We start from the raw sequence: 21,661 nt of genomic DNA on the forward strand, positions 1-21,661 counted from the left end.
TTCATAAAATTCTTTAATGGCATCTCATTTCCTACAGGATAAAATCTCTTGCATACCGTACAAGGCCCTACATGGCCTAAACTTTATCTGCCACGCTAGTCTCATCCCTCACCATGGATCCTATGCTCCACACAGGCTAAATATTTCTACATACCAACCTATCTCCCACCTCGGCCTTCCCTGTCACAGCTCCCTCTTCCTGGAATGCCTTCTATATGTAATGAATATTGCCTCAATATTAAGTCATTGTTTAAGGTAATTTCTCTAAGGTACCTTTCCTGATCTCTCCTTTATCACTAGACCTACGGTTCAAAACTCTTCTGCACGTTAGAATCAACTGGAAATTCCAAAGCTCAGGAAGTGAAAGCAAGGTGTCAGTACTTTTTGAAGCTCCACAGGTGTCCAGTCAAGATGATTTAAATGTTTATCCATATGCTCTTCTAGTTATTTTATTTTACTTTTAATTGCTTAAGCCACCTGAAAGTTATTTTAGTCCATGATATGGGGTAAGGATATAAGATTTGTATTTTAGCAGGTGAAGGAGACGAACTACCAGTTATTAATACAGCATGGTATACATTCTCATGAAGGTTTGAGGGAGCACAGAAAAGGCAATTAAATCTAGACAGCAACATATCTTTCTAGATATACTAAACCAAGTAGAATCATCAGTTATTGAGACCCGTGGTCTCTGAAAATGTTTTATTGCATCTGTAAAATAAAGTTTTTTGTTTATTTTATTTTTAACAGTTTTATTGAGATATAGTTCACATCCCATACAAATCACCCATTTAAAGTGTGAAATTCAATGGTTTTTAGTATATTCATAGATATCTTCAACTATCACCACAGTCAATTTTAGAATATTTTCATCATTTCAAAAAGAAACCCCTGTACCCTTTACTATTGCCTGCTACAACTTCAGCCTCCCTGCCTCCAGTCCTAGGCAACCACTAATATACTTTCTGTCTCCATAGATTTTTCTGTTCTAGACATTTCATATGAGTTGAATCATATAATATGTGACCTTTTGTGACTGACTTCTTTCACTTAGTATAATGTTTTTAAGGTTCATCTATGCTGTAGGATGTATCAAGTACTTCATTCCTCTTTATGGTTAAATAATATTCCATTTTATGGCTATACCACATTTTGTTTATCTATTTGTCAACTGATGGACATTTGGGTTGTAAAATAAATTGTGAACACTTGCAATATATGTATTTTCTAAATGTGTTTATGACTCATGTAGGCACTACTGAACAAACACATTGTGTACTATATATTAATATACACCAAAAAAATAATAGTTTAAAAGATACAAAAAATATAAATAGCATTCTAACATTTTCTTTTCACCTCTCAGTGGGTCATTGTGTACACTAGAAACCTCTCACTTTTACACGTTTTTGAGGCTATTGGTTCAAGTGAGTAAGTTAGTTGAGTAAAGATGTTCCAGAGAGAGAATACAGCCGTGCAAATGCATGGAGATAAGAGGAAGCATGGCACCTTTTGTTGTCTTGCAAGTTGTATGTCTGGAACATAGAGTGGAAGGGGTGTGGAATTTTTCATGCAGTCATTTTTACCCTTTCCGTCACTATAATAACTTAAGGCTTAATGACAGAATGTATACTCTTGGAACACCTAAGAAAGAATATTAAATGTTTTATTATGCTATGTAAGTCTATAGTTTTATTATTACTATTTGGCAATGTATGTTAGACGCTATATTACTACACTTTCTATCTAGAAGTAACATTACAGTTTGGGCTCCTTTCAAATAATCGCAAACAAGAATTAGCAGCATTAATTTTCTTTTTACTACTCTTTTCTGGTTTATTTCTGAACATCTTAGTTGCAGTATTATCTGTGACTTAAGGAGACTGGTTGAGTCTGCTATAGAAAAACTACATCAAAAATAAGTCCTTTGTACTTTCCCTTCTACAAAACCGCTGGAGAAGTCCCTTACACTTTATCCCATACTGTGCTGAGTTGCCATATGAAGCATATAAAGAAGAAGAATTATGTTTATTCTTACTGATTTGGTTGTGGTTGAAGAGAAAACAGTTGCAATATTTACTCTACTACAGCCAAAGACTTTGCTAGTCTGTGGTATCTTATGAAGATGCTGGGCAGACTACTGGAATAGAATTTAATCAACTCAGTTTCTCAGAAATATTTCTCAAGATTGGCTTGCTTATTTTTCTGTCATTCACACTCTTATTCTGAGTATTTTAACAGCATATCACACTAATTAATTCACTACGTTATATACCGTTAAGGCAATAGTAATTAATACTGAGTTTACCGTCTAAGAAAATAGAGACAAAGCATGTGTGAGGCCGACTCAAGCCTTCAGTCGAGTGAGTGACAGAGCTGGGAATAGAATGTGGAGTTGCTGACTCAAAATATTGAACCCAGTCCCTTCAATGTGTTGGCTTTGTTTTGTGACTAAGCCAGTTTAAAAAAATTAATCAGTGAGAATGTGTCTGTAATTATGTTCTAATCCAAAATAAGAGGGTGAGAAATTTTTCACTTCACCAAGAAAAAAGTGTAAGATTGCTTTAGCAACTATTTCAGTTTATGAAATTAATCAGACAAACAAACCCAAATAATCCTTCTTCATTAAAGGATTAATTAATGCCATTTTAGAACTGAAGCACTTTAAAAACAATTTTTTTTCTTTTCTCCAGCAAATATGCTTTTGTAAAATAGAGTTCAGAGACTTTAACTTTAGTTGATAAATCACCTTGATGAGTATTATATTTCTATTGTTTCCTTGTCATTTTTTGACTGTAGGTACCACATAAGAAATGTTCAAAGACATTAAGCCTAAGATCGGCGCCTAATGATTTCAGCTCTTCAAGGTTTGGGACAAGGAAGTTCAGTTATTCAGCCTACTCTGCTTTGTCCCTACCATCTCTCCACTCTCTCTTTCAATTACTTTTCTAGGAATCCATTTTCCTCTGAAAAATCACTTTCCTTTTTTTTTTAATTTTAATTCATCCATTTAAATAATATTTATCTAATACCTGAAAACTTATAGGCACTGTTCCAGGCTTTGGACATACAGTGACAAAGCAGAAAAGTCTCTGCCCTCAAGGAACTCATTCTGGTTCAGCTTTGGTGCCCTTCTCAGTCAGAGCTCACTGACTCATCACATACTTTTCCAGTTTTCAGCTTTTTCCAAAGGGATAAGTTTTCAAGAATAATGCCCTGGTCTTTCTAGTAGCAACTACTTCCCTGTTATATTTAAATGAAATATGCATAAAGCACTTAGAATACTGACTGGCACATACTGAATACTGAAAGCACTATTTGTATAAGTGTCAGCTATAGGTAGAAGATAGGAATAGCAAAGCATTTTCCATCCTATCAGTATGCCAGCTGATACTGCTTATACATAAGCAAATTCAGAACTATAGGTAAGCCTCATGATAAGAATGCTACATTTGAACATCCAGATTCATAGAAATATAAATTGTTTTGATAACTCACTCCACAAAAGGATTTCCACATTTCTTCCAGTTATAAGTTTTATTGATGCTTTGAAAATATGATTTAATATACAGAAATATTTTTTCTTCAAACAAGTATGTTAAATAAAATGAAAATATTGTATCTACTCCTTGCTTCTTCAAATGAGATTTAATCATTTGAAAGGAAACATAACTATAAAGTAGCTTATAGACATAAAGTAAGGTGCCCTGTATTCACTGCCAAATAATAATAATATCTCATATTTTTATAACATGAACAGTTTATGAAGTCCTGTCACATGCCTCATTACATTTAGTTCTGTAACAGTTCTGAGAAGCAGATTAAACAGGTATTATGGTTTCCATTTTGCAAATGAAGAAACCAAAGCATTAAAGATATTTAGTACTCACCCTAACTTAAACAGTAGATTTGAGGAGTCAGAACTTCTGTCCAATATTCTTTCCACTCTAAAACTGCAAAGCGTTGCTTCCTTAAAAAATAAAATAAAGTAAGCCACAAGCAACATGACCTATTAGCTGGAAGCCAGAATCAGCAGACTGAGGGCTGCCTACAGTTCACAGCATTACCATTAAGATTGAGCAAGGTGACCCCCATCCAACTCACCCTCCAACCCCAGGTTCCAGAAAGCACATTGGGACACAGGTCGACTTCAGCTGAAGCGTAGTTTGATGAGCTTTTTCCTACCTTCACCTCAACTCAAAATTTAGCTTGTTAATGGGACTTCATCAGACTAAAGAGCTTCTGCAAGGCAAATGGAACTATGAACGAAACAAAAAGACAACCCACCAACTGGGAGAAAATATTTGCAAATTGTATATCTGCCAAGGGGTTAATCTCCAAAATATATAAAGAACTCATACAACTCAACAACAAAAAAACAAACAACCCCATCAAAAAATGAGCAGATGTCCAAAGAAGATATATGGATGGCCAACAGGTACATGAAAAGATGTTCAACATCACTAATCATCAGGGAAATGCAAATCAGAACTACAATGAGATATCACCTTATGCCTATTAGGATGGCTATAATTACCAGAACAAAAAACAATAAATGTTGGAGAGGATGTGGAGAAAAAGGAACCCTCATACGCTATTGGTGGGAATGCAAACTGGTGCAGCCACTGTGGAAAACAGTATGGAGATTTCTCAAAACACCAAAAATCGAAATACCATATGACCCAGCTATGCCACTACTGGGTATTTATCCAAAGAACTTGAAATCAACAATTCAAAGAGACTTATGCCCCCCTATGTTCATTGCAGCGTTATTCACAATAACCAAGACGTGGAAGCAACCCAGTACCCATCGACTGATGATTGGATAAAGATGTGGTATACATATAAAATGGAATACTACCCAGCCATAAAAAAAAGACAAAATCATCCCATTCGCAACAACATGGATGGAACTTGAGGGTATTATGTTAAGTGAGATAAGCCAGACAGAGAAAGACAAAGACAATATGATTTCACTCATATGTGGAAGATAAACAAATACATGGGCAAAGAGGACAGATTAGTGGTTACCTGCAAGTACACCTGTGGTATAGACCTGCAAGATGTAAATTGTAGCTGTTCGTTGCTTACCCAAGTAAAGTTCAGATTCCTTAATCTGGCACTCAGGACTTTCATGATCAAATTTTTAATCTTATTTTCCTTATTCCCCATCTTATTAACCCTTCTTCATTTTCACAAAAGAATTTTTCTCTTCCTCATGTGCATTCTGCACTATGCTGCCTTCATGCTCTGATTATGATGTCTCTCCTACCTGTTATGGCTAAATCTCATTACTCCTTCAAGGCCCAGTTATACCACCACTTCCTCCACCCAACTTTCCCTCTCCCTCCTCTGCATAAATTTCGTTAAGTACTTTATCAGGACCTCTCTTATGTCGTTTGTACCACTGCACAGTTAAAGAGTATGTCTTATCCCTTTTCCAGCCTATAAGCTCCTTAACATCAGGAACTGTCTTTGTTTCCCTGACTCTCATACATAATAGTACCCCTCTCCCCCATAACTGTTTGCTGTGTAATAGAATAGAAAAAGCATGGGCTTTGAAGTCTGACAACCCTGATTTCAAATCCTTGCTCTATCATTTATTAGCCTTGGGCAAGAGACGTAACCTCTCTGAACCTCTGTTTCTTCATGCATAAAATAGAGATGATAATACCCCTTCTGTTGTTACAGAATTAAGTGAAGTGAGAAAGCAGGCACAGAGTTCTTAGTGTTATCTCTCAGACATGCCAGGTCCTAAACAAAGGTGCTGGTGCTGGTTGTGGTGGCCAAACCTGTATTTTAGAAGCCACTTTTTTGCTTCAGTTTCCTCAGTCACATAGGAGAGAGAAAGAATACTCTGCCGTACCACACATGCAAGTATTTAAGGACTATTTTGAACCGGTTTATAAACTCTTATAACTACTTGGAGAAAAGTACCTCACAAGTTTACAAGGAAACAATAGAACCATCCTTTAAGTACTACAAATAATCACAGATATTCCACAGTGTTTATTTTGCTAGGGTAATCATAGCCTTAGGCAATTTTAGGTAGCAATTCTTTCTTTAGTATTCTCCCTGATTGGTTTCATGAAATCTTTTTATCTTGAAGAATTTTTTTCTTATTGCTACAACACGGAGTGTATAATTTGTAGTTTCCACATCCAGAATGACAGGGCAACATAGAGATGTTGTCAAAATGGCCATCAAACTATAAGAATTGTGGGTCACACCATCTGGAGAAGTACAAAGTGTGCTCTGTTGAGGAACCTTGGGGCAGCATCAATCAACATTTGTGCTGGTCCTGAGGTCAGTGTGAGGGAGAACGAGGGAAATTTGAACAGGAGCAACAGGCTACAGCTGACAGGTGGAAAGCTGGAGCCCCCAGAAGAAAAGCTATTCATGTCCATCAGTAATCTTCAGTAATCATTTATATATTGAATTGTTTCTTGTGATCGTTAGTAAGAAGAATGGAGAAACATCTGATAAAAAGCTACTTAACAGAGTCTATGTAAGAAAAAAGTTTATTAGTAAAAGATAAGACAGTTAAACCCAATTTAAACTAATTTAATGTTTAGTGTTCAGAACCTGTCTTCACTGATTTAAGTTCTCTTCATCTCTTAGTTTGTTAGGTAAATTCCCCTAACTTCATTTGAATTTATTTTTAGTATAGTACTTTGTGCTAACTAAATTATGTGCTATTATGACGATAAATTATTACCAACATGATTGCTATTTGAATTATAAGCTCAACAAAGCAATATACTCTGAAAAAAAGAACAAGGTAAAATTTTGTATTTGGATAGGAGTGGGACTGAAAACAACTTTTTAAAAATTACCAATATCTTAAGGGAAAAATAACAAAAGTAAAAATTAAGAAAATTCCTAATTAGAGAATTAAATCTATATTGGGGATTCATGCCATTGTTAAATGTTAAATTGTAATTGTTAAATTGTATTGTTAAATTGTAATGAAATATATCTGCAGGGATTACGCACTACATAGAGAAAGTACATATAGTATTGTATATAGAGAGGAAACAACATTGGGTTGTCAGAAAATCTGGTTTCTGATATTCCCAATTTAATAGAATCAGTTAACTTCTCTGAACCTCAGTTTTTTCATCTGTAAAATGAGCAGGTTATTGCTACCTAAGAACTTCTTAGTACTAATATTTGTGTTGTGATTCCGTACATACTCCTTTTATACTGACTTTAAAAATTAAGATTAATAAGATAATAGAATATGAATATACAGAACCCCTAGATATGAACTCTCATATGTTTACAAGCTACCCATTCTGGAAATGTCTCTCAGAAAATACAGCTGAAAATCAGTGAGTATTATAGTTTATATTCCAAAATAGAATACGATCAGAAAATCGGGATAAATTTTAAGTGTATTATAACTCGTTACCTTCACATTTCTCAAATCAGCTAATAGAAAAACACAGAGGAAAATATTCTGTATTACTTTAAGAATTATTTTAAGCCCCAAAATAACATGAAGCAATGAAGCTAGAGAAAGAAAAATAAAAAATTCATGTAAATGTAGACTGAATTTCATGTAATCAATGTTCAATGTTGAAGCATACTTCAATCTTCAGTCTTCAAGCATACTTCAGGTAGTCCCTAAATTATTTAACCATTTTTGACCAATTTTCATGAAACTATATAGGCTTATTTTGACCACCAGATGGAGCCAGCATTGTTTGATTTGTAGAATTAAAAATATGCTGAAAATAAAAATTGAATAAATACATAAAATGAAAAATCGTAGATTTCTCATTTTAGTTCATAGTACAGAAAAAATTAAAATTTTAGCCTAGTCTTTGGCTAAACTTCTGCCTAGTCTTTGTAAATGTGCATATAGACACCTCCATTAAATAACTTCTTTATTGTGAATAACTCTTCATTTTGGCAGTTTTATTGGATAGAAAGACCAGTTTTTTTGTTACTCACTTTTTTAAAGGGCATCTAAGCAACTTTCAATTATATTTAAAACAAAATTAGTACAAATTCAACCTTTGGTCACCCAATAAATATTATGGATTATAATTATGAAAAATAATAATAAAGAATATATTACATGTAAACTTTCATTTTAATGTCACAGAATATTCCCACTGTTATCATTTCCATAATGGATTTTCTTGATAAAATAAACCAAAAAACAGGCATTCTGACTGGTGGGGAATGTATATAGTTTATCCCCAGTAGCTCCTCAAGGAGATGGTAAAGCCTCAGTGAATGGCTACAGCTCTTACAGGAGTCTGCCCAGAAAGCTTAGTGTTCAGGAGCCTTAATGAAGGGTAACTGCCTTAAAATTGACTTCTACTCCCCTCACCTCTAATAAGTGTCAGAAATTATCTAATTCCCTACAACTCAACTCAATTAGGCATCTATTGAAAAAATATTCGTAGGCTAGGAGTCCTAAGCCCCTACAGACCCCTCAAGGAGCCATTCCATCCACCAAGATCAATAAGGCAACTAGGACACTGTTGTAATTTAAGACCTAAAAGTTATCAATCTCTTCATTTATTCATTCAGCTACTATTTATTGAGTACATATTGTATACAATCTGTATGCTAGGCCACAAACAGGTACAGTTCCTGCCATGTGAGTTTATAGCCTAGGGGGCAATACAGACAAAAAGGCAGTTATGATATAGTGTGGTTGGGAGCTACAAAGTGCTGAAAGATTCAAATGAGGGAAAAATGTGCTTAACTAAGGAGAATCAAGAAAATGCCATAAAGGAGTCTTCTGAGGTAGAAATTATTTCTGTACACCCACTGTTTGGCAGACTGCCCTTCCCATATATTATGCTCTGGCGAGAATTTAGGACCTTTTTTTGGTAGGATTTTATTTCTTCAGGACACATCCAGTTGGTGACCTGATGCCTTTTTATGTCAAATTGAATATTTTCTTGCAAGTTTTCTTGTCTCGGACGTGAAGAAATAACCAAGCTGGTTAAGAGCTTGTATTTTAGAGCCAGACTACGTGGATTTATATTCCCATGTTTACAATGCCTGAGCTGAGTTATTTAACCTCTTACTGCCTTAGTTTCCTTATTGGCAAAATAAGGCTAATAATATGCCTTCCTCATTTGGTTGTTGGTTATGAGGATTAAACAAGTAATTGAAGTACCAGTATCTGGCATATAGTGAGTACTTGAAATGTTAGCTATTTTCAAATCTGGCACTTTTCCTATAATTAATTTAAGGTCTGGTGTATATAAAATTTGATAAAAACATACTTTGTAGGTTCTAGAAAGTCTGATGAGATACAACTAGATATCAGTAGTGTTAATATTTTCTATATCCATGAAAGTCCATCCTTTTTGTTTTCAAATGCTGTTTACCATTATCACTAACATATCACCTTTATTTATATAAAAGTTTTCATTTGTTATGGGAATTTTTCAGAAATTTCCTTGAAGTAGTGAATTCTGATCTATTTAAAATCATTTATAAACAGCCCTACCAAAAGTTTCTGGCACATAATAGTCACTCAATAAACTTTTTAAAAAAATGGATGAATGTGCAGCTATTTAGAGCTGTTAGCTCCTTGAGCTCTGATCCTGAAACAGTATAGAGTTTAAGCCCTTTTATCTATAAAATGAGATTTGTAGATGGATACCATTGGTTCATTAGCTGAGTAACCAATAATTGAGTTGTCATCACCCCTTTATGCTCAGAACAAAAAGGTTTCATAATGAAGAGATTCAAGTGGAGCAAGGATTAAGTTTCTGAGTAGCTCTTAGGGGAAGGGTTAGAGGCATTTTTTATAACAAGCAGGGACAAAAGTGCAGTACTTGATCTTCAGTCTTACTACAGATTGTCACCTAAACTAAGAGTCGGAACACAAGTTTTAGACCAGGCTCTGCTGCTAATCCACATGGGACACTAGCTAGGTAACTTCTCTTACCTGGACCTTGCTTACCTCACCTATAAACCAAGAAGTTACATTAGAAGATCCTCAAGGTAACTTCTACCTCCTGTGCTGTAGTAAACTGATGCTCCAATAGTAAACTGATGGCTATAGTGTTGTTGGCTACTCTTTTCACCATGCCCATTTGTGTATATTACTTCATTTTATCTCAGAGCTAAGATATTTTTAAAAATTTCATTCTAACACTGTAACATAGGTCAGCTTTAAGCCCTCTAGGAGGCTGGTATTCTACCTAAGAATCAGCAATTTGACACTTAGAATCAGTGGCTTGATTTCTTAACTATTTTCATATATGTTATGTTCATTTTACCCTTTAGATTACTTTCTAGAATGAAAAGCCTCTATCATATATGTTTTTGCTATCTTTCATAAATTTCTCACAGTGCCAGGCACACGGGACACTTTACAGTAAATTTTATTTTCTGAATTGAAGTTTTAATTGAAGACAGTAGGTCACAGTGTGTGCCTTTAGTATCATACGGACCTGGGCTCAAATCCCAGCTTTACTTTATTCTATTTGTGGTCCTATCCTGTTTCCTCATTTGTAAAATAGGTTTATGGATACTTTCTACATGGATAATAAAAGCACCTTAGCAGGGTGCCTAACATATAGTAGGTCCTTAGTAAATGTTCTTTCCCCCCCATTCTTCATTCCTATTTATTTAGCATATGTTTTACAGAAATTGCAGTTAATGACAAATAGTCATCATACTACATCATTATTATTTATGAATTATCATCCAATGTATATTGAGATTTATAAGAAGAGTAAAAGTAGAGCACTCTGTATTTAGAGAAACTGAATTTTTCAAACTCCTGGTGTATTTTATTAGCTAGTTTTATGTCACTAAAATCATCCAGTCGCTTATTCAATTTTTGTTTATTCAGGGGGATTCAAGCACATGAGAAATGAATGTACTACTTCCTGTTCTGGCAACATGAACTGAGTTAACACAGAACTTCCTTCTCCTACAAATATATAGAAATGCTGGATAAAATATGATCCAGCCCAATTTAAATACTTAGCTAGACTTGAAAGAGAGAGAAAAAGAGAGAGAAAGAGAAAAAAAGAAGATAAGAAAGAAAGAAAAGAAAATTCCTAGGTACCAGAAAAAAAGAGGAGGCATAATCAGAGCATTAAGTGGGCAAGCTGACACTCTAGTTGCCCAGAGGGATATTGGAAACAGATGTAGGCTTTAATAGCTAGAAGCTGGGGTTTTAATCTCACACTTGGACAGAGGTGTGGCCTTGAGTCAAGAGAGGTGGGAACTGGCATAACTGTCCACCTGGTCAAGAAGGCCACAAAGAAACTTGTCATTTTTCAGAGCTATATTTGAGAGGAAAAGAAAAAAAAAAGTCTCTTATAAAAAATCAAAACTCTAAACCTCTACCAGGCATGGCTATAAAGTCTCATACAACCTATTTGGTACAGGAATCCTAATCCAAGGAATTAACTTGAAAAAAATGGCTCTGGAACAATGGAACCCCTCAATTGCCTGGTAGAAACTAATTCAAAAGCTCTCTATAGGAACCCTTACACAATCCTGGGTGCCTAGAATTCCTATGGAGCATGATGGAGATGCAGCTCTAGCTAAAGATAAACTCACAGTCAAAAATTAGAAAACATGTAGAGAAATGACCACTCTAGGGAGAGAGAGAAGACATAACAGAAGGATCCCCAAGAATAATCTAAAAGATACAACACAATAAGTGTGTTTTAAATAATTAATTTTTAAAGGAATAAAGATCATAATAAAAGCCTAAAGCTGTCAAAAAAGAATGAGTGAATTTGAAAAAGAACCAAATAGAATATCTAGAAATGAAAAATATAACTATTAAAATCAGTGACTCAGTTTATATATTAAAAACTGATTAGATACAACTAAACAGAGAATTAGTGAACTGAAATATAGAGCTAAGGATGTTACTTAGTATACTGATGAGAAATACAAACATGAAAAATGAATGCGCCAAGATCATTCATAGTTGATCACACTATAAATAGAAGTAGTTTATACTAATATGATATACCCAGTTAGGAAATAGAAGAGTTGACCAGATTTTTACACAGTTGGGTTTGTGCAACAGATGTCATTGCATTTGGCTATGTGTACCATGTAAACGTGTTTGGATTACAGTTTCCATGCAGTCCAGGGGGAAACTCAGCAGGCTTAATCCTGGTATCTCAGATGTCTATAACAAAAGAACGGCAGACCTCACAGCTTTTCTTAAGCTGTTTGCTTGTTCATTTTGGCTAGAAATAAAAACAGGAGGAGAAGAAAGACATCCTTAAACTAGGCAATTAAAAATCTCAGAAGACCAAGAACTAGAGAAGCCATTGTGAAATGATTACCACAGTCAAGCTAATTAACATTTTCATCACCTTACATAGTTACAATTTGTGTGTGTGTGTGTGTGTGTGTGTGTGTGTGTGGTGAGAACACAAGATCAACTCTCTTGGCAAATTTCAAGTATACGATATAGTATTATTAACTATACTCACCGTGCTGTGCATTAGATCTCGAGAACTTATTCATCCCAAATAATTGAACCTTTGTACCCTTTGACCAATAGCTGCCCATTTTCTCCAACCCCCATCCCCTGGCAACCACCATTCTACTCTCTGCTTTTATAAGTTCAACTTTTTTTAGATTCCACACAAAAGTGAGATCATGTGTTACGTGTCTTTCTGTGTCTGGCTTATTTTATTTAGCATTATGTCCTCCAGTTTCATCTATGTTTTTGCAAATGGCAAGAAAGATTTCCTTCTTTTTTAAGGGTTAATAGTATTCCGTTGTATGTATATACCACATTTTTTTTCTCTATTTGGCCTTCAGCAGACACATAGATTGTTTTCATATCTTGGCTGTTATGAATAAAGCTGCAATGAACATGAAGCTGCAGATAGCCATACCTTCTTTTTCATATTCCCATGAGATTTTGATAGAAGAGAGGTACTTCTCTATTTGTTTTCCATTCTATAAAAACTGCTTATTCTTTATTTTTGATATTTCATGTTATTTCTTCTAGAATGAATATCAGCCCATCATTTTATAATTACCTTTACTTGTTTCAGAACATTCCTATCTCTGAAATACTGGTCCTGGGATAGTTACAAAGATGAGAAAAAATAACTACTCACCACTCCTACCCGACAACCAGCACCACCACTTGCCATGATGGTTGGAACCAAGACTACTACATCACAGACCTCAAAAACAGTGGCAAATTAATTCAGTAAAATTCTATTAGATTCAATATTGTTAATTAAGATAACAGTTCTCCCCAAATTAATTTATACATTCCACGCCTAGCTGACTTTCGGAATTGACAAACTGCTTTAAAATTTATATGGAAAGGCAAAGGAACAAGAAGAGTCAAAATAATCTTGAAAAACAAGAACAAAGTTAGAGGGCTTAACACTACCAGATTTCAAGACTTACTATAAACCTGCTGTAATCAAGACAATGTAATATTGGCATAAAGAGAGACATAGATTAATGGAACAGAAGAGAGGTAATCCAGAAATAGACTCATACATACATAGTCAATTAATTTTAAACAAAAGTGCCGAGGTAATTCAATAGGGAAAAGAAAGCCTTTTTCTTCCTTTCAACAAATGGTGCTATAACAATTGATATCTCTATATTAAAAAATATATAACTTCATCCATTACTTTATACCATACACAAAAAATAACTTGAAATAAATCATATAGCTAAACAAAAGAGCTAAAATTTTATACTTTTAAAAGAAAACATTGGACAAAACTTTTGAACCCTTGGGGCAAGCAAAGAATTTTGGGTAAGACAAAAAGTATGATCTATAAAATTAAAAATTGATAAAATGATGTTTATCAAAACTTAACTTTTGCTCTTTGAAGGATACATTTAAGAAAATGGAAAGGTAAATCACAGACTGAGAGAAACCATTTTCAGACTATATATCTAACACAGGGCTTGTATCCAGAATATATTTTTAAAAACTCTTAAATCTCAGTAATAAGGAAAAAATGTCTTAATGGGCAAAAGATTTGCATAAACACTTCACAAAAGAAGATATATGAATGACCAAAAAGCACATAAAAATGTTTAATATCACTTGTCATCAGAGAAATGGAGGTTGAAACCACATAAGATACCACTTCATACCCACTGGAATGGCAAAAGTTAAATGACAGTGCCAAATATAATTGCTAATGTGGAGTGACTCAAACTCTCCTACATTGCTGGTAGGAATGATGCAACCAAAGTGGTGCAGCCACTTTGGTAAGCATTATGACAGTATCTCGTAAAATTAAACAGACACTTATCATATAACCTAGCAATCCCACTCCTAGGTATTTACCCGAGAGAAATGAAAATATATGTCCACGAACAGACTTGTATGTGAATGTTCACAGAAGCATTATTTATAGTAGCCAAAAACTGGAAACAACTCAAAAGTCTACCAACTGGTGAAAGAATAAACAAATTAGAGTGTATCTATAGTATGGAATACTCTGAGTTATAGAAAAGAACACCCAACAACATGGATGAGTCTCAAAAATATTTGCTAAGTGGAAAAAGTCAGACATAAAGGACTACATAATGTATGATTCCATTTGTATGAGTTTCTAGTAAGGATAAAACTATGGCGACAGAAAGCAGATCAGTGGTGCCTGGGGCCAGGGAAAGAAGTGAGGAATCGATTGTAAGGGAACACTAAGGTACTTTTTAGGGCTATGGCACTGTTCTATATCTTGATTGCAGTGGAGGTTACGTACTATATACAATACCAAAAGTCATCAAATTGTACACTCAAAATTAGTGAATTTTACTATACATAAAGTATATCTCAGTATAGCCATTTAAAAAAATTCTGTCACTACCATTCAGTTTCCAAGATAAGGTGAATATTTTTTCTAAGTTATTAGGAGACCTTTTAATGTTATAAGCAACTTAGCTATAGAACTTCCTTACTTTATTTTGCCTATCCTTGACTTTTTTAATTGATTTTTAAGGTTTCTTTGTGGCACAACTTTTTTAAAATTTTCTGCTTCCTACACTTTCCTAAAAAGTGAATCAAGTGGCTGATCCTTGCTAAAGGGGACCATATTTAAGGAGATGCGTGTTAAACACTAAAGTCAGCTGAATGTGTTCTGAAGGTTGTAAGCTTGACTTACCTGTGACGTGAGATGACCAAATTCATTTATATCAGCCTTTCCATTTATTTAAAAATTCTCACTACAAATAAAAGTTTTCAGTCATTTGTAGCTGAACATCTAAGTAAAGAACTTGTCCTTGCTCTTTTGCATTTAAGTGTTAAAACATTAAACAGTCCTAGGGATACTCATGAGAATTTTTCTAAGGATTTTATGAAATTCTGCCATAGGGAAATGGCAGAAAAGAAATATTATTGACTCCCTAAATGTGATGGATGCATCCAGATGCATGGCAAATACTGTCTATAACTGTGATCCTGGGGGGCCAGATTGACCCGCTACCTTCTTGTTTTCCTCTTCTCCAGTTTCATTATTACTTCATTCATTTAGTTGACTATTTATTGAGCTTCTAACATGTGCCAAACATTTTTCTAAGTCCCAGGGGAATATGACTTGTCCTCAAGGGATTTAATGTCTAGTGAGGGTTAAAGAAGAGAAAGCAAGAAATTACCACCAAGTGTGATGAGCACTAAAGGGTGCTCTGGAAGCTCAAAGGAAGTACATCCAAACCAGATTTCAGGCATGGAATCAGAAAAGGCTCCCAGAAGGAAATGCCAGCCTAGTTGAGACCTAAAAAAATGAGCAGGAATTAAGCAAGGAAAGTTAATTGGGGAATGGAGAGATGGAGTGTTTTTGGTATACCTGAAAGAAGGAACAGCATGTACAAAGGCTAGAGGTCAAGAGAGCAGGGAGAGTTCAGAAAGTAATAGTGATAAGGCAAATGAAAGCACTTCAAGGTGGATCCTGGGAAGGAGTTGTAAGAGATGAGCCTGGAAAGGAAAGCATTAGCTGCCTCATACAGGGACTCCTAAGTCACGTTAAGGTGCTTAATCTTTATCCCAGGGTGATGTAAAGCCAATTACTATAGGATAAAAAGAGAGGTATTCAAAGATGTAATTCAATAGAAAAACGTGAAAGTAATTTTTAAAAACCCATTATAAGAAATCACTTTATATATACCAATTATTAACATCCTCTCTTCACTAGTGGTTATTAAGCATATATGCCTAAAATATTATTTCTGTATGTAACACTTTCTTTTTCATTATTGCACTCTGTTTTTAATATTTATAGCTGTCAGTCTTGAAAGCCGAGCTGGACACACTTTTAATGATTCCATATAAAATTGTTTATAAAATTGATTATTCCTTTCAAGTTACATCAAAATAATGATATTAGGTAAACATAAAAAGACTACTTGTTTCTTAGTTCACACATTTTTTTTAACTAGAAAATCTCTTGAACAAAATGGCTGATTGTTAATACATTGCACATTAATAACATTCTTCAAACTAGATAACAAAGAGGCAAGCAACAAACTAAGGCTTGAGTAGAAAGATTACTAGCATTCTTGATTACATCTGGCTCGTCTTGGTTTGCCAGTCAAAGATGAGAAAAGATAGGTTGTTTTTTTTTGTCACAAATTTTCATTAATATATATGCGTGTAAGGTATTGTAATGTTAATACTTTTTTTTTTTTTTGAGGCAAAACTGTGATTTATGAACCCAGATGTTAACTAATCTTCACATGGAATTATTGCAGGATCAAATCCATAGATTTGTTTTCTAATTTCTAATTTAGTAAAAATTATTTTGTCTGCACTGGTAACTATCTTAACTGACTTATTTGTTAGATATGTTTATTTTTTATGATGCCATCAAATTGAAGTTGTTTGTTGTTGTTTTAAGTAGGGAGCAAAAGTGGCAGGTAATTGGAAAATCAACCAATACTGAAAGATTATATCTTGTAAGTCAGGAGAATAATGTAAAATGGTTTTGCTGAATTTTAGGAAAATCTTAATTATTTTCAAAGTGAGATAGGTGATTTTATACTCAAATGAGTACAAATGAGAACTACAATAGTATAGTATATAATAAAGATGTTTATAAAATTGGTTGATAAATTAACATCAATCCCTTTCTAATCTAGGAAATAGTTGTGGAGCTGGTGGAGTTTATTGGTTTGATTTTTAAGTTAAATGGAGGAAAACCAATCCCAGGTTCTGACCTCCTCTTCAGTGACATGAACATAGACATTAATATGAATCCACAGAGCCTTTTTACTATTTATTCTAAGAATATTCTATATTCTTCAGAGGAAGAGTCTGCTCCAGATGGTGCTGTTGCAGAATACAGACGAGAAAAGCAAAAGTATGAAGCTTTGAGGAAGCAGCAGCCAAAGAAGGGAACTTCCCGTGAAGACCAGGTAACTTCATAAACCAAAATCCCTAAGTAATTCATTGCCTTTTAATTGTCTTCAAGTGTTGCTAATGGAGACTGATTTGATTATATATCAGGGGAAGCACTACCTCTTAAAAATGAAAACAGATATATTTACATAGGGTGGGGTGACAAGGATCTTGGCCTTTCATCCAAAGGTCCAGATGATGGAGTTCTTTCTAGATGTTTTAGGCAAAAAGCCTAAAACTTTCAGGTTTCAACATTGTACTCCCATATCAAGCACAGGAACCTTGTAAAGCCACATATTATCAGATACTCAGGTAGAACCTTTGTCTAAGTGAATTTTATGGAATGGAGAAGTGATGGTTATAAATGATGGGGAGGTCTTGTCCAGCCCAGCATCTCACATGCTGACTAGCTAGCTCAGCTTGACATTGTACACTGCCTATAAATAAGGCATTTGATCCACTAGTTGACTTCTACTGTAAATAATATTATAAAACTCTGCTTATTGCAAGTAATTCCTGAATCTTAAAGTAATAATATGAGAAGATTGTCAGAAATCAAGAATAAAAAGAAATAAGAAGCTAGCTCAACAATTTAGGAGTCAGCTGTACACATGCAGCACTTGGCATTCGATAAACCTAATCTCTTCAGCAGCCCTTCATGTTGAAAAGCTAGGTGGCAGACCAAAATCATTTATTTTTGGTGCTGCCTATATATATATATATGAGAGCATGCCATTTTAGGCATATAAATAAGACAGGCAAAATAAAAGTAAATTAAAAAGCCCAAGCCTGTTCGCATAAATTAATCTAATCAGGAGTTATGTTATAAATGACACCTAATTACTGGTAAGGAAGGATCCTGCATCAGTACTTAGCATGAAAATAATCATAGGGAAAGTTCAACAAGAAGTCAAGTATAGGAAATTGTAATTACAGAGAACTAATTTATGTGCAATTTTCAAAAGAAATAGCACATCAAATGAAATTAAGAAAAAGTACGTTATTAACTTGCTTTCAAGGAGTCACCAAGTCCTGTGAATAGCAACTGTAGTGAAGATACTACCAGAGATGCTAGGGATCACTCTTATTCTTGCATTCCTCTTTATTCCCTCCTAGCAAATAATTATTGAGAACCTACCATGTACTAATCACTGTATTTGGTGGTGAACAAGGTGGACACATCTCTGTCCTCTCTGAGCTATCAGGGAAAAGAGGCAATTAAATGAGTAGTACCAATAAAAGTGGATAAGCACTATGACAGGTTAGGTACAGGAAATTGTGTAAAAGTATGGCAGTAGGACCTGACATGGCCTAAGAATCTGCGAAGGCCTCCCTGAGAAAATGATTTGTCAGCTGAGCTTTGAAGGCTGAATAGGAGATATGTGGCTAGACAAAAGGGATAGTACATGAGAAATCTTTGACCTCTTTACAAAGAACTAAAAGATGTTAAGTATGAACTGGAACATAAACTTAAGAGAATGAGAGATGAGGCTAGAGAGGTAAGCAGGAGCCAGTTCATGTGATGTATTTTTTGAGCCATGTTAAGGAGTTCAGATTTACCTTAAGGGCAGTGGGAGCCATTGAAGGGAGGAGGTGATCTGATCTCATTTGCAGTTTGGGAAGATCCCTCCAGCCTGGGTGCAGTATGGAGAGTAGACTGGACCCAGGGCAGGACTGGAGGCACAGAGGCCATTTAACAGACTCTTAAGTGTAGATACACATGCACAAAGTCTGCTGAGGCAGGGCCCCTTCAAAACAGCTTCTCCATGCTGGGAAGGCTCGCACTGTGCTGATGTAAGTGGTTGGCCATTCATTCCTTCAAGCGGAAGCCAGAAAACTAATTCCCCTGTAGATGCCACACAAAAATGCCTCTATGCAGATCCTATCTTCTTCAGCCTATATTGTCACCACCCCATTAGTTTTGTGATGTTTGCTTTTCTGCCTAGTGTCCTCTCTTGCCTTTAGAATGCAGCTAGAGAAAGTCCAATCATGCATATAGGAGAAGCTAAGAAAGGCCAGGAGGATGTTTTTTTGTTTATCACAGTCCCCCTTGTTTGACCAAATGCCAGCAGTACATTAACTGGCTCCAAAAACAGACTGCCTTGCCACTTTTAACTCAAGGAAAAAGAACAAGGTCTAGCATAATTTGCTAGGAGCTTTGAAAATTTCATTCCAGTAAGAAGTCTCCTTTGTTTTCATTTTTCTTTATGTCTTCAGAAAAGACAATTTCAAGTATGCGCAAGTCCACCGTTAAAAATCGATAGGATTTACTTTTAAGCAGTAGATGGATAGATAAAGAGATATGCATATGGAGATATATATATGTAGAGAGATATTAATAATATACATATATAAATATATAATATTATGTATAGTATTAATATATTATAATATAATATATTATTGTAATATTAATTATATTAATATTGTAATGTTAATTAACTGTATTAATATTATAATATAATATATTAACATTAATATATATTGATAATAATATAGATACAGGTTAATGATATTATAAATTTATATTTATTATACATAAATTATAAATATACATTAGTTATATATATTAATACTGTATTTTATATATATAATATGATATAGATATATAAGCACATACACACACACAAAAACATATAAAAAACCTTGAAGGCTGTATACCAAAATGTCCACAATGGTTATTCTGAGTGGTGGAATAATAGATATTTTTGTTTTGCCTCTCTTTATTTTCTAATATTTCTACAATAACATTTTTTTCTTATTATAAAGCAAATACAATAAAAGTTTGTAATCAAAAGGATTTTGTTAATGAATAAAAAATAAGGTTTAAAAACAAGGGATGCTTTCTTTATCTAACATTGTTTGAAGAGCTTAGTCCCATAATTACTACTCTAGAAACAGATAAAATATCTAAACCCTAACACACCAGGCAGCCCTCAGAATGCCTGTGAGGATATTCTGTCGGAATTTATAGTTTTTTCCCAAAACCCATCTCATTCAGCAGCTATGTAATGTGTATATTTTCAGCTGTTGTCCATGTGGGCATTAAATTTTGCAGAAACATATAAGGCACTTCTCTGTCATTTTTTAGCAATAGCTGCCTCTGTTCCTTGCAAGTATTTTGGCACCACCTGTCTTTATTGAGCTGAGGTTCTAGACCACCAAAACCTACTTAATTTTTTCATAAACTGTGGTCTTAATGATATTTCCTAGGTAAATTCTGGAGCTTTGCAATTTATTGTGACTTCTTACTATACCTGTTATTCACCTATTGAACTATCACACATCTTTTTCCTTATGAAATTGAATATTTTAGTACTAAATTCATTATATCAGTATCTTAATTAAACACTTGATTTTTTAGACAGGTAGTGCTTTATCCCATTTCACAATTATGTACTTTTTAAAACTGTAGAATAAAAAAAATCTTTTTCTAACTTCTGTTCTCTGCTGAAATTCTAGAGTAGACCATTAAGGTATAGCCAGGGGACAATGTGATTACAAACTTGTAGACACTTGTTGTTTCTTCTTACCCACAAAAGGTGTGGGAGCCAAACAAGAATCAGGAGAATGGTCCCTTTTTAAAAAATACATACTCAACATGATATTTGTATCTTACTTCTTTCATTTAACAATAGAATGTAATGCTTTATGTATATAATTTTTAATAATAGTGTAATAGCATATTCACTGCTTTTTACCAAATTTATCTAGTTTCTTATTGATAGAAATTTAATATATTTCCATTTTTCTACTGGTATGAATATTGCTGCAAAGCACATCTTTTGCATAAGCCATTTTCTGTGTTTCAGATTATTTTTCTACATGTATTCCCAAGATTGGAATTATGGAATCAAAGGGAGTGATCACCATAAAGTTTCTGACACATATAAACAGCTTTTTAAAGATATCACTCCAGTTTACCCATCTTCTAACAGTTGATGTGTTTATTCATTTCACCTTGCCCAACATTGATAGTATTACATTTTTGGAAATTTGTTCAATGAAAAATACTATTCGTTGTTGGTTTTTTGTTTTTGATTTTAACATATCTTAATGAAGTACCTCCTTTTCTTGTGGACATTAAAAACTTAGCTATTAATAAGCATGATTTTAAAGTTTAAGCATCTTCTATATAAGCAAATTTACGTTCCCCAAATCAGAAAATGGTCACATATCTCTGAGGGAAATTGTCAGTGCAAATGCAAACAGGGCAATGTCAGGGTTTGTGAATATCAATCACTGTTGTAGCTTGCAGGCAGTTTTGTTATTTTCCTTCAAAATTAAAAATTTATCTAAGTGTTTTATATCCTGCCTGAA

The 21,661-nt window shown here is 34.2% G+C and overlaps 1 protein-coding gene across 3 annotated transcripts in view; it reads left to right on the forward strand.

Moving 5' to 3' along the window:
• Window positions 1-21,661, forward strand: part of CWC27 (CWC27 spliceosome associated cyclophilin) — a 225,396-nt gene that overhangs the window by 158,175 nt on the left and 45,560 nt on the right. For all 3 annotated transcript variants that reach the window (XM_087443325.1, XM_087443327.1, XM_087443326.1), the window contains exon 12: window positions 17,249-17,358. In XM_087443325.1, coding sequence (XP_087299451.1) covers window positions 17,249-17,358 — 110 coding nt within the window. The remainder of the gene's footprint in view (window positions 1-17,248; window positions 17,359-21,661) is intronic.

The sequence above is a fragment of the Ceratotherium simum genome, chromosome 18 (assembly GCF_057802395.1).
Source record: "Ceratotherium simum simum isolate JZ-2026a chromosome 18, ASM5780239v1, whole genome shotgun sequence".
Classification (NCBI taxonomy): Eukaryota; Metazoa; Chordata; class Mammalia; order Perissodactyla; family Rhinocerotidae; genus Ceratotherium; species Ceratotherium simum.